The sequence below is a fragment of the Hypanus sabinus genome, chromosome 22 (genome assembly GCF_030144855.1).
Source record: "Hypanus sabinus isolate sHypSab1 chromosome 22, sHypSab1.hap1, whole genome shotgun sequence".
Classification (NCBI taxonomy): Eukaryota; Metazoa; Chordata; class Chondrichthyes; order Myliobatiformes; family Dasyatidae; genus Hypanus; species Hypanus sabinus.
The window spans coordinates 60,680,390-60,692,683 of record NC_082727.1 but is presented as its reverse complement, the minus strand read 5'-3'; the positions used below and the strand labels follow the sequence as shown (position 1 = coordinate 60,692,683).

Below are 12,294 nucleotides of genomic sequence, written 5' to 3'. Positions count from 1 at the left end.
AGTCTGAAGGATAAAACCAGAGTGGATTTGGGATGGCTTCTTAGAGTAATATGTTGCCCTGAGAAACCCTGGGGAGCAGGCTATTTTAGACATGGAGTTATGTAATGAGACATAACTATTTAATTAAAGCATGGTAATGGATTCCCTAGGAAAACATGATCAGCACTTGGTAAATTTTAAACAGATTGAGAGTGAGAAACCTGGGTCAGAGTCTCGCGTCCTAAACTGAAGTAATGGCAATTACAATTTCATGAGGACAGAGCTAGTTAAAGTGGACTGGGAAAATAGATTGATGAGTAGGACAGTTGGACAGTAGTGGCTGACAGGAATGAAAGAGAGCATGACCAACATTGCAGCATCTAAACAGAAACCTGCTTGGCTGAACAGATTATGTTACTGTTGTGGCAGGGGCTCACATACACTGGCCCAATGCAGGTTTGTAGCAAAACTTGCAGTTGCTTCTCTGCTGTTTCCACTGATACTACTATTACAACTGCTTGTTTAAGTGTAAGTTGTGCTTCACTTAGGAGATATTTTTGAATGCTTTCCTGTAAGATTCAACAAATTAAATGATCTCTCTGTATATCATTAAGACCACCACTAAATGCTAAGAGAATCTCTTTGATTCAGCCATGTACTGGGGAATTGATGATGAGAAATAAAGAAAAGACCACAAAATAATATTTTGGATTTGTTTTCATGGTTTAAGACACTGAAATCAGTTTAAGAACTATAGATGCAGCCAAAGTGTTGGGGTTTGTGTGGAATCAATAGTGAGAGATTTCAGAAACACAATTCCTGATCTTATTTATTTTATTTGGAGATACTCTGCGGAACAGGTCCATCTGGCCCTGCAGCCCAACAACCCTCAATTTAACCTTGGCCTAAGCATGGGACAATTTACAATTGGGTAGGGTGAAATTGGGGGATCGCTGGGCAGTGCAGCTCGAAGGACTCGAAGAGCCTATTCCACACTTCATCTCAATTAATTAATTGGCCGTGTCTTGGGTAATGATGAGTTTGAGTACAGAGAGGAAATTAAGAACCTGGTGGCATGGTGGCGAAGAAATAACCTATCCCTCAATGTCAGCAAGACGAAAGAATTGGTTGTAGCGGACCACATGACCCCATCTACATCAGTGGTGCACAGGAGGAACAGGTCAAAAGCTTTAAGTTCCTCGGGGTGAATATTACAAATGACCTGACTTGGTCTGACCAAATGGAGTCCACTGCCAAGAAGGTCCACCAGCGCCTTTACTTCCTGAGAAAGCTGAAGAAATTTGGCCTGTCCCCTAAAACACTCACTAATTTTTATAGATGCACTGTAGAAAGCATTCTTCTAGGGTGCATCACAACCTGGTACGGAAGTTGTCCTGTCCAAGACCGGAAGAGGCTGCATAAGATCATGAACATAGCCCAGCACATCACACAAACCAGTCTTCCATCCTTGGACTCACTTTACACCACATGCTGTCAGAGCAGTGCTGCCAGGATAATCAAGGACAAGACCCACCCAGCCAACACACTTTTTGTCCCACTTCCCTCTGGGAGAAGATTCAGGAGCTTGAAGATTCATATGGCCAGATTTGGGAACAGCTTCTTTCCAACTGTGATAAGACTGCTGAACAGATCCTGACCCGGATCTGGGCCGTACCTTCCAAATATCCGGACCTGACTTGCACTACCTTACTTTCCCTTTTCTATTTTCTAATTATGATTTTATAGTTTTAATTTTTATTATATTTAGTTCGATTTGTACTTCAGGGAGCGCGAAGCACAGTATCAATTATCACTGTGATGATTGTATGCTCCAGTAATCAATTGTTTGGTGACAATAAAGTAAAGTAAAATTAATTAATAGTTTGCAAATATCAGGCAGACAGAAACTCGGTGAAAAATATCTCTAAGCTCAGATGCAACAGGGTAGGAAATTCATGTGAGATTGGCGTTTTTTTTAATTTACTCACCTGACATTGCAGGGACTTGAGGGTCTGAGTTATAGGGAGAGGTTGAGCAACTTGGGTTGTACTCATTGGTGCATTGGAGAATGAAGAGTGGCCAGTGAGTTGAACTGAATATGCCTGGGCTCTTTCGATTTTGTGTTTCAATAGTCTGTGTTTTTTTACTATTTTTTGTCGCCATTTTTTCACAGTTGTTTTTCACAGTTATTTTTATTTGCACGGGGTGATTGACGTTTCTTTTTGAATGGGTTCCATGGTGTTTCTTTGTTTTGTGGCTGTCTGCGGGGAAGACGAGTCTCAGGTTGTATATTGCATGCATACTTTGAAACTTTGACCTTAGAGGGCTGTATGAAATCATGAGGGCCATGTGAATGCCCATATTCTCTTTCCCAGAGTTGGGGAAACTAGAACCAGAGGGAGTGGGAGAGAGATGTAATAGGACCCTGAGAGTCGTCCGTATGTGGAATGAGCTGCCAGAGGAAGCGGCTGAGGCAGGTACATTAACCACATTTAAAAGGCACTTGGACAGGTACATGGATAGGAAAAGTTTAGAGGGGTATGAGCCAAACTCATGCCAATGGAACTAGTTTAAATGGGCATATTGATCATCGTGAACCAGTTGGGCTGCCAGTTGGTCTGTCTTAACAGTGATGGAGTTCCCCTTGTCCTTACCTACCACCCCCATGAGCCACTACATCCAACACGTCATTCTCTGCAATTTTCATCAACTCCGAAGGTATCCTACCACCAGGCATATCTTTACCTCCCCCTCCCTCCACGTTCTGCAGCAATCGCTCTCTCCATGAGCCTTTGTCCATTCAAACCCTCCCAGCACTTATTCCTGCAAGCAGCCAAAGTGCTTCACCTGTCCATTCACTCCATTCAAACGAGGTCATCTATTGTGTCCAGTGGTCCCGCGGTGGCCTCTACGGTGGTGAGACCCATGGAAAATTAGGGGAACCACATCTGCACCATCCACCACAAGTGTTTTCCAACATGTCCATTCCAATATGTCGGTCCATGGCTCCTCTGGGGCCAAGATGAGGCCACCCTCAAGGTGGAGGAGCAACACTTTATATTCTGTCTGGGTAGCCTCCAACAGGATGGCATGAATATCGATTTCTCCTTCCGCTAAAAGACATTCTCCCCCTCCCCACCTCTTCTATTCCATAGTCTGGCTTCTTACCTCTTCTCACCTACCTATCACCTCCACCGAGTGCTCTGCTCGCCTGTTTCCCTGTCTCCTATGCTCCACTCTCTTCTCCTATCAGATTGCTTCCTTTATTTTTCTTATCCACTTGGCTTCACCTATCACCTTCTAGCTATCCTCCTTCCCCTCCCCCATCTTTTAATTGTGACATCTTCCCCTGTCCATTCCAGTCCTGAAGAAGGACTTCAGCCCGAAACATTGACTGCTGATTTACCTCCATTGATGCTACCTGGCCTACTGAGTTCCTCCAGCATTTTGTGTGTGTTGCTCTGTTTCAATGTTGTGTGACTCTGTGACTCTCTCTGTCTCTGTGATCTAATTGGTACCAATTAACATTTTAACTACCATTCTATTGTTTTAAAATGTGAGCAGGGCTGGAGTACAGGGGGTTTACTGGGGCAGCAGGTCTGGAGGGGCTGGAGTACAGGGGGTTTACTGGGGCAGCAGGTCTGGAGGGGCTGGAGTACAGGGGGTTTACTGGGCAGCTGGTCTCGAGGGGCTGGAGTACAGGGGGTTTACTGGGGCAGCAGGTCTGGAGGGGCTGGAGTACAGGGGGTTTACTGGGGCAGCAGGTCTGGAGGGGCTGGAGTACAGGGGGTTTACTGGGCAGCAGGTCAAGGGGCTGGAGTACAGGGGGTTTACTGGGCAGCAGGTCTGGAGGGGCTGGAGTACAGGGGGTTTACTGGGGCAGCAGGTCTGGAGGGGCTGGAGTACAGGGGGTTTACTGGGCAGCAGGTCTGGAGGGGCTGGAGTACAGGGGGTTTACTGGGGCAGCAGGTCTGGAGGGGCTGGAGTACAGGGGGTTTACTGGGGCAGCAGGTCTGGAGGGGCTGGAGTACAGGGGGTTTACTGGGCAGCAGGTCTGGAGGGGCTGGAGTACAGGGGGTTTACTGGGCAGCAGGTCTGGAGGGGCTGGAGTACAGGGGGTTTACTGGGGCAGCAGGTCTGGAGGGGCTGGAGTACAGGGGGTTTACTGGGCAGCAGGTCTGGAGGGGCTGGAGTACGGGGGGGTTTGCTGGGCAGCTGGTCTGGAGGGGCTGGAGTACAGGGGGTTTACTGGGCAGCAGGTCTGCAGGGGCTGGAGTACAGGGGGTTTGCTGGGCAGCTGGTCGAGGGGCTGGAGTACAGGGGGTTTACTGGGCAGCTGCTCTCGAGGGGCTGTAGTACGGGGAGCGGTGTTTGCTGGGCTGCAGGTCTCGAGGGGCTGAAGTACAGGGGGTTTACTGGGCAGCTGGTCTCGAGGGGCTGGAGTACAGGGGGTTTACTGGGGCAGCAGGTCGAGGGACTGGAGTACAGGGGGTTTGCTGGGCAGCTGGTCTCGAGGGGCTGAAGTACAGGGGGTTTACTGGGCAACAGGTCTGGAGGGGCTGGAGTACAGGGGGTTTACTGGGCAGCTGGTCTCGAGGGACTGGAGTACAGGGGGTTTACTGGGCAGCTGGTCTCGAGGCACTGGAGTACAGGGGGTTTACTGGGGCAGCAGGTCGAAGGGCTGGAGTACAGGGGGTTTACTGGGGCAGCAGGTCGAGGGGCTGGAGTACAGGGGGTTTGCTGGGCAGCAGGTCTCGAGGGGCTGGAGTACAGGGGGTTTGCTGGGCAGCTGGTCGTGAGGGGCTGGAGTACAGGGGGTTTGCTGGGCAGCTGGTCTTCTGGAGTACAGGGGGTTTGCTGGGCAGCTGGTCCCGAGGGGCTGGAGTACAGGGGGTTTACTGGGGCAGCAGGTCGTGGTGCTGGAGTACAGGGGGTTTACTGGGGCAGCAGGTCGAGGGGCTGGAGTACAGGGGGTTTACTGGGGCAGCAGGTCGAGGGGCTGGAGTACAGGGGGTTTGCTGGGCAGCAGGTCGAGGGGCTGGAGTACAGGGGGTTTACTGGGCAGCTGGTCTTGAGGTGCTGGAGTACAGGGGGTTTACTGGGCAGCTGGTCTCGAGGAGTTGGAGTACAGGGGGTTTACTGGGCAGCTGGCGAGGGGCTGGAGTACGGGAGGTTTACTGGGCAGCTGGTCTCGAGGGGCTGGAGTACAGGGGGTTTACTGGGCAGCTGGTCTCGAGGGGCTGGAGTACAGGGGGTTTACTGGGCAGCTGCTCTCGAGGGGCTGTAGTACGGGGAGCGGTGTTTGCTGGGCAGCAGGTCTCGAGGGGCTGAAGTACAGGGGGTTTACTGGGCAGCTGGTCTCGAGGGCCTGGAGTACAGGGGGTTTACTGGGGCAGCAGGTCGAGGGACTGGAGTACAGGAGGTTTGCTGGGCAGCTGGTCTCGAGGGGCTGAAGTACATGGGGTTTGCTGGGCAGCAGGTCGAGGGGCTGGAGTACAGGGGGTTTACTGGGCAACAGGTCTGGAGGGGCTGGAGTACAGGGGGTTTACTGGGCAGCTGGTCTCGAGGGGCTGGAGTACAGGGGGTTTACTGGGCAGCTGGTCTCGAGGGGCTGAAGTACAGGGGGTTTACTGGGCAGCTGGTCTCGAGGGGCTGGAGTACAGGGGGTTTGCTGCGCAGCTGGTCTCGAGGGGCTGGAGTACAGGGGGTTTGCTGGGCAGCAGGTCGAGGGGCTGGAGTACAGGGGGTTTGCTAGGCAGCAGGTCTTGAGGGGCTGAAGTACAGGGGGTTTACTGGGCAGCTGGTCTCGAGAGGCTGAATACAGGGGGTTTACTGGGCAGCTGGTCTCGAGGGGCTGGAGTACAGGGGGTTTACTGGGGCAGCAGGTTGAGGGGCTGGAGTACAGGGGGTTTGCTGGGCAGCTGGTCTCGAGGGGCTGAAGTACAGGGGGTTTGCTGGGCAGCAGGTCGAGGGGCTGGAGTACAGGGGGTTTACTGGGCAGCAGGTCTGGAGGGGCTGAAGTACAGGGGGTTTGCTGAGCAGCTGGTCTCGAGGGGCTGAAGTACAGGGGGTTTGCTGGGCAGCTGGTCTCGAGGGGCTGAAGTACGTTTACTGGGGCAGCAGGTCTGGAGGGGCTGGAGTACAGGGGGTTTGCTGGGCAGCAGGTCTCGAGGGGCTGGAGTACAGGGGGTTTGCTGGGCAGCAGGTCTCGAGGGGCTGGAGTATGGGAGGTTTACTGGGGCAGCAGGTCTCGAGGGCTGGAGTACAGGGGGTTTGCTGGGCAGCTGGTCTCGAGGGGCTGGAGTACAGGGGGTTTACTGGGCAGCTGGTCTCGAGTACAGTGGGTTTACTGGGGCAGCAGGTCGAGGGGCTGGAGTACAGGGGGTTTACTGTGGCAGCAGGTCTCGAGAGCTGGAGTACAAGGGGGTTTGCTGGGCAGCTGGTCTCGAGGGGCTGGAGTATGGGAGGTTTACTGGGGCAGCAGGTCTCGAGGGCTGGAGTACAGGGGGTTTACTGGGGCAGCAGGTCGAGGGGCTGGAGTACAGGGGGTTTACTGGGGCAGCAGGTTGAGGGGCTAGAGTACAGGGGGTTTACTGGGCAGCTGGTCTCGAGGGGTTGGAGTACAGGGGGTTTACTGGGCAGCAGGTCTCGAGGGGATGGTACACGGGGTTTGCTGGGCAGCTGGTCTCGAGGGGCTGGATTACAGGGGGTTTACTGGGGCAGCAGGTCTCGAGGGCTGGAGTACAGGGGGTTTACTGGGGCAGCAGGTCGAGGGGCTGGAGTACAGGGGGTTTACTGGGGCAGCAGGTCTCGAGGGCTGGAGTACAGGGGGTTTACTGGGCAGCTGGTCTCAGGGCTGGAGTACAGGGGGTTTACTGGAGCAGCAGGTCGAGGGGCTGGAGTACAGGGGGTTTACTGGGGCAGCAGGTCTCGAGGGCTGGAGTACAGGGGGTTTGCTGGGCAGCTGGTCTCGAGAGGCTGGAGTACAGGGGGTTTACTGGGGCAGCAGGTCGAGGGGCTGGAGTACAGGGGGTTTACTGGGCAGCAGGTCGAGGGGCTGGAGTACAGGGGGTTTACTGTGGCAGCAGGTCTCGAGAGCTGGAGTACAAGGGGGTTTGCTGGGCAGCTGGTCTCGAGGGGCTAGAGTACAGGGGGTTTACTGGGGCAGCAGGTTGAGGGGCTAGAGTACACTGGGTTTACTGGGCAGCTGGTCTCGAGGGGCTGGAGTATGGGAGGTTTACTGGGGCAGCAGGTCTCGAGGGCTGGAGTACAGGGGGTTTACTGGGGCAGCAGGTCTCGAGGGCTGGAGTACAGGGGGTTTACTGGGGCAGCAGGTCGAGGGGCTGGAGTACAGGGGGTTTACTGGGGCAGCAGGTCTCGAGGGCTGGAGTACAGGGGGTTTACTGGGCAGCTGGTCTCAGGGCTGGAGTACAGGGGGTTTACTGGAGCAGCAGGTCGAGGGGCTGGAGTACAGGGGGTTTACTGGGGCAGCAGGTCTCGAGGGCTGGAGTACAGGGGGTTTGCTGGGCAGCTGGTCTCGAGAGGCTGGAGTACAGGGGGTTTACTGGGGCAGCAGGTCGAGGGGCTGGAGTACAGGGGGTTTACTGGGCAGCAGGTCGAGGGGCTGGAGTACAGGGGGTTTACTGTGGCAGCAGGTCTCGAGAGCTGGAGTACAAGGGGGTTTGCTGGGCAGCTGGTCTCGAGGGGCTAGAGTACAGGGGGTTTACTGGGGCAGCAGGTTGAGGGGCTAGAGTACACTGGGTTTACTGGGCAGCTGGTCTCGAGGGGCTGGAGTATGGGAGGTTTACTGGGGCAGCAGGTCTCGAGGGCTGGAGTACAGGGGGTTTACTGGGCAACAGGTCTGGAGGGGCTGGAGTACAGGGGGTTTACTGGGCAGCTGGTCTCGAGGGACTGGAGTACAGGGGGTTTACTGGGCAGCTGGTCTCGAGGGACTGGAGTACAGGGGGTTTACTGGGGCAGCAGGTCGAAGGGCTGGAGTACAGGGGGTTTACTGGGGCAGCAGGTCGAGGGGCTGGAGTACAGGGGGTTTGCTGGGCAGCAGGTCTCGAGGGGCTGGAGTACAGGGGGTTTGCTGGGCAGCTGGTCGTGAGGGGCTGGAGTACAGGGGGTTTGCTGGGCAGCTGGTCTTCTGGAGTACAGGGGGTTTGCTGGGCAGCTGGTCCCGAGGGGCTGGAGTACAGGGGGTTTACTGGGGCAGCAGGTCGTGGTGCTGGAGTACAGGGGGTTTACTGGGGCAGCAGGTCGAGGGGCTGGAGTACAGGGGGTTTACTGGGGCAGCAGGTCGAGGGGCTGGAGTACAGGGGGTTTGCTGGGCAGCAGGTCGAGGGGCTGGAGTACAGGGGGTTTACTGGGCAGCTGGTCTTGAGGTGCTGGAGTACAGGGGGTTTACTGGGCAGCTGGTCTCGAGGAGTTGGAGTACAGGGGGTTTACTGGGCAGCTGGCGAGGGGCTGGAGTACGGGAGGTTTACTGGGCAGCTGGTCTCGAGGGGCTGGAGTACAGGGGGTTTACTGGGCAGCTGGTCTCGAGGGGCTGGAGTACAGGGGGTTTACTGGGCAGCTGCTCTCGAGGGGCTGTAGTACGGGGAGCGGTGTTTGCTGGGCAGCAGGTCTCGAGGGGCTGAAGTACAGGGGGTTTACTGGGCAGCTGGTCTCGAGGGCCTGGAGTACAGGGGGTTTACTGGGGCAGCAGGTCGAGGGACTGGAGTACAGGAGGTTTGCTGGGCAGCTGGTCTCGAGGGGCTGAAGTACATGGGGTTTGCTGGGCAGCAGGTCGAGGGGCTGGAGTACAGGGGGTTTACTGGGCAACAGGTCTGGAGGGGCTGGAGTACAGGGGGTTTACTGGGCAGCTGGTCTCGAGGGGCTGGAGTACAGGGGGTTTACTGGGCAGCTGGTCTCGAGGGGCTGAAGTACAGGGGGTTTACTGAGCAGCTGGTCTCGAGGGGCTGGAGTACAGGGGGTTTGCTGCGCAGCTGGTCTCGAGGGGCTGGAGTACAGGGGGTTTGCTGGGCAGCAGGTCGAGGGGCTGGAGTACAGGGGGTTTGCTAGGCAGCAGGTCTTGAGGGGCTGAAGTACAGGGGGTTTACTGGGCAGCTGGTCTCGAGAGGCTGAATACAGGGGGTTTACTGGGCAGCTGGTCTCGAGGGGCTGGAGTACAGGGGGTTTACTGGGGCAGCAGGTTGAGGGGCTGGAGTACAGGGGGTTTGCTGGGCAGCTGGTCTCGAGGGGCTGAAGTACAGGGGGTTTGCTGGGCAGCAGGTCGAGGGGCTGGAGTACAGGGGGTTTACTGGGCAGCAGGTCTGGAGGGGCTGAAGTACAGGGGGTTTGCTGGGCAGCTGGTCTCGAGGGGCTGAAGTACAGGGGGTTTGCTGGGCAGCTGGTCTCGAGGGGCTGAAGTACGTTTACTGGGGCAGCAGGTCTGGAGGGGCTGGAGTACAGGGGGTTTGCTGGGCAGCAGGTCTCGAGGGGCTGGAGTACAGGGGGTTTGCTGGGCAGCAGGTCTCGAGGGGCTGGAGTATGGGAGGTTTACTGGGGCAGCAGGTCTCGAGGGCTGGAGTACAGGGGGTTTGCTGGGCAGCTGGTCTCGAGGGGCTGGAGTACAGGGGGTTTACTGGGCAGCTGGTCTCGAGTACAGTGGGTTTACTGGGGCAGCAGGTCGAGGGGCTGGAGTACAGGGGGTTTACTGTGGCAGCAGGTCTCGAGAGCTGGAGTACAAGGGGGTTTGCTGGGCAGCTGGTCTCGAGGGGCTGGAGTATGGGAGGTTTACTGGGGCAGCAGGTCTCGAGGGCTGGAGTACAGGGGGTTTACTGGGGCAGCAGGTCGAGGGGCTGGAGTACAGGGGGTTTACTGGGGCAGCAGGTTGAGGGGCTAGAGTACAGGGGGTTTACTGGGCAGCTGGTCTCGAGGGGTTGGAGTACAGGGGGTTTACTGGGCAGCAGGTCTCGAGGGGATGGTACACGGGGTTTGCTGGGCAGCTGGTCTCGAGGGGCTGGATTACAGGGGGTTTACTGGGGCAGCAGGTCTCGAGGGCTGGAGTACAGGGGGTTTACTGGGCAGCTGGTCTCAGGGCTGGAGTACAGGGGGTTTACTGGAGCAGCAGGTCGAGGGGCTGGAGTACAGGGGGTTTACTGGGGCAGCAGGTCTCGAGGGCTGGAGTACAGGGGGTTTGCTGGGCAGCTGGTCTCGAGAGGCTGGAGTACAGGGGGTTTACTGGGGCAGCAGGTCGAGGGGCTGGAGTACAGGGGGTTTACTGGGCAGCAGGTCGAGGGGCTGGAGTACAGGGGGTTTACTGTGGCAGCAGGTCTCGAGAGCTGGAGTACAAGGGGGTTTGCTGGGCAGCTGGTCTCGAGGGGCTAGAGTACAGGGGGTTTACTGGGGCAGCAGGTTGAGGGGCTAGAGTACACTGGGTTTACTGGGCAGCTGGTCTCGAGGGGCTGGAGTATGGGAGGTTTACTGGGGCAGCAGGTCTCGAGGGCTGGAGTACAGGGGGTTTACTGGGGCAGCAGGTCGAGGGGCTGGAGTACAGGGGGTTTACTGGGCAGCTGGTCTCGAGGGGTTGGAGTACAGGGGGTTTACTGGGCAGCAGGTCTCGAGGGGCTGGTACACGAGGTTTGCTGGGCAGCTGGTCTCGAGGGGCTGGATTACAGGGGGTTTACTGGGCAGCTGGTCTCGAGGGCTGGAGTACAGGGGGTTTACTGGAGCAGCAGGTCGAGGGGCTGGAGTACAGGGGGTTTACTGGGGCAGCAGGTCTCGAGGGCTGGAGTACAGGTGGTTTGCTGGGCAGCTGGTCTCGAGGGGCTGGAGTACAGGGGGTTTACTGGGGCAGCAGGTCGAGGGGCTGGAGTACAGGGGGTTTACTGGGCAGCAGGTCTCGAGGGGCTGAAGTACAGGGGGTTTGCTGGGCAGCTGGTCTCGAGGGGCTGGACTACAGGGGGTTTACTGGGGCAGCAGGTCTCGAGGGGCTGGAGTACAGGGGGTTTACTGGGCAGCAAGTCTCGAGGGGCTGAAGTACAGGGGGTTTGCTGGGCAGCTGGTCTCGAGGGGCTGGAGTACAGGGTGTTTACTGGGGCAGCAGGTCTTGAGGGGCTGAAGAGGCCTATTCCACACTGTATCTCAACAAATTAAAAAATAAATTAAAAGTTACAGAACTTCTGTGTTTCCTCCCTACTTTTTAGGTGATTCAAGAAATCAGCAACATTCAAGGTGAAACTTTTCCTGATGGAAATCTTGTATCCGTGGAGTGTTCCCGCAGTCATGGCCAAAGGGTGAGTCATTGCTATCTGAATGCAGTTAGGTTTAATCTGCTTTGTCCTTATTTACCCGGCCTCAGCGGAGGTCTGTAGTTGCCACACATACGCGAAATGGATTTCCTCAAAGGAGATACTAAAGATACACAATATGGAACCATGTGTGAAAAGAAGAGAGACACTTAAAAACAATCACTATCATTAGAAAAAATAGATCTTTGCATTGTGATCTTCCAAATTCTATCGATTCAGAAAAGATTCCATCAGATGCTAAACTACTATTCAAGAAAGTAAAAAAGTAAGCCAATTAACCTGACAGATTAACCTGACGTCTCTTGTCAGATAGTCTGGGACACATAGAAACTCTTGATGAACTAAGGCAGGGTCAACATGGTTTTATGAAAAGGAAATACTGTTAGACAACCTCAGTGGACTGAGGGTGTACCTGGCAGGAATAACACTGGGAACCCGGTGCATTTGGATTTACAAAGGGCTTTATTTCACAACACTATGACTGGCAGCCTTGAAGGTTATTTATTTATTGAGATACAGTGTGCAATAGGCCATTCGGACCTTTTGAGCCACACTGCCCAACAGCCCCCCTGTTTAAACCTGGCCTCATTTACAATAAACAAATAATCTACTAACTGGTGCACTTTTGGAATGTGGGAGGAAACCAGAGCAGTGGAGAAAGGCCATGCAGTGGGAATTAATCCAGGGTTGCCTGTGCTGTAAAGTGTTGTGCTAACCATTAAGCTACTGTGCTGCTGTGTTCATTATTGTGGACAGAGGCTTGGCTGAGACTGACAGAAAGCAGAGAGTAGGAATAAATAGATTGTTGTCAGACTGCACAGATGCATGGAGATCAATGTTTTATAGTTTGCACGAATGATTTAGTGGAAAGGCAAATTGAAAAAGAGTGAGCAAAAATATGATATATAATGTGAGTACATGTGAGATTATCTACGCATGTAAACAGCACATATATATATAGCTAGGGTGCTTGAGACTTCAGCACAGTACTGCATTGTCAATGTGGAGCGGAGAGCAA

At 55.1% G+C, this 12,294-nt stretch overlaps 1 protein-coding gene across 5 annotated transcripts in view; it reads left to right on the top strand.

The window, feature by feature from the left end:
* The window catches only part of afap1l2 (actin filament associated protein 1-like 2), a 267,324-nt gene that overhangs the window by 214,668 nt on the left and 40,362 nt on the right, over positions 1-12,294 (top strand). For all 5 annotated transcript variants that reach the window (XM_059947906.1, XM_059947907.1, XM_059947908.1 and 2 more), the window contains one exon: positions 11,172-11,261. In XM_059947906.1, coding sequence (XP_059803889.1) covers positions 11,172-11,261 — 90 coding nt within the window. The remainder of the gene's footprint in view (positions 1-11,171; positions 11,262-12,294) is intronic.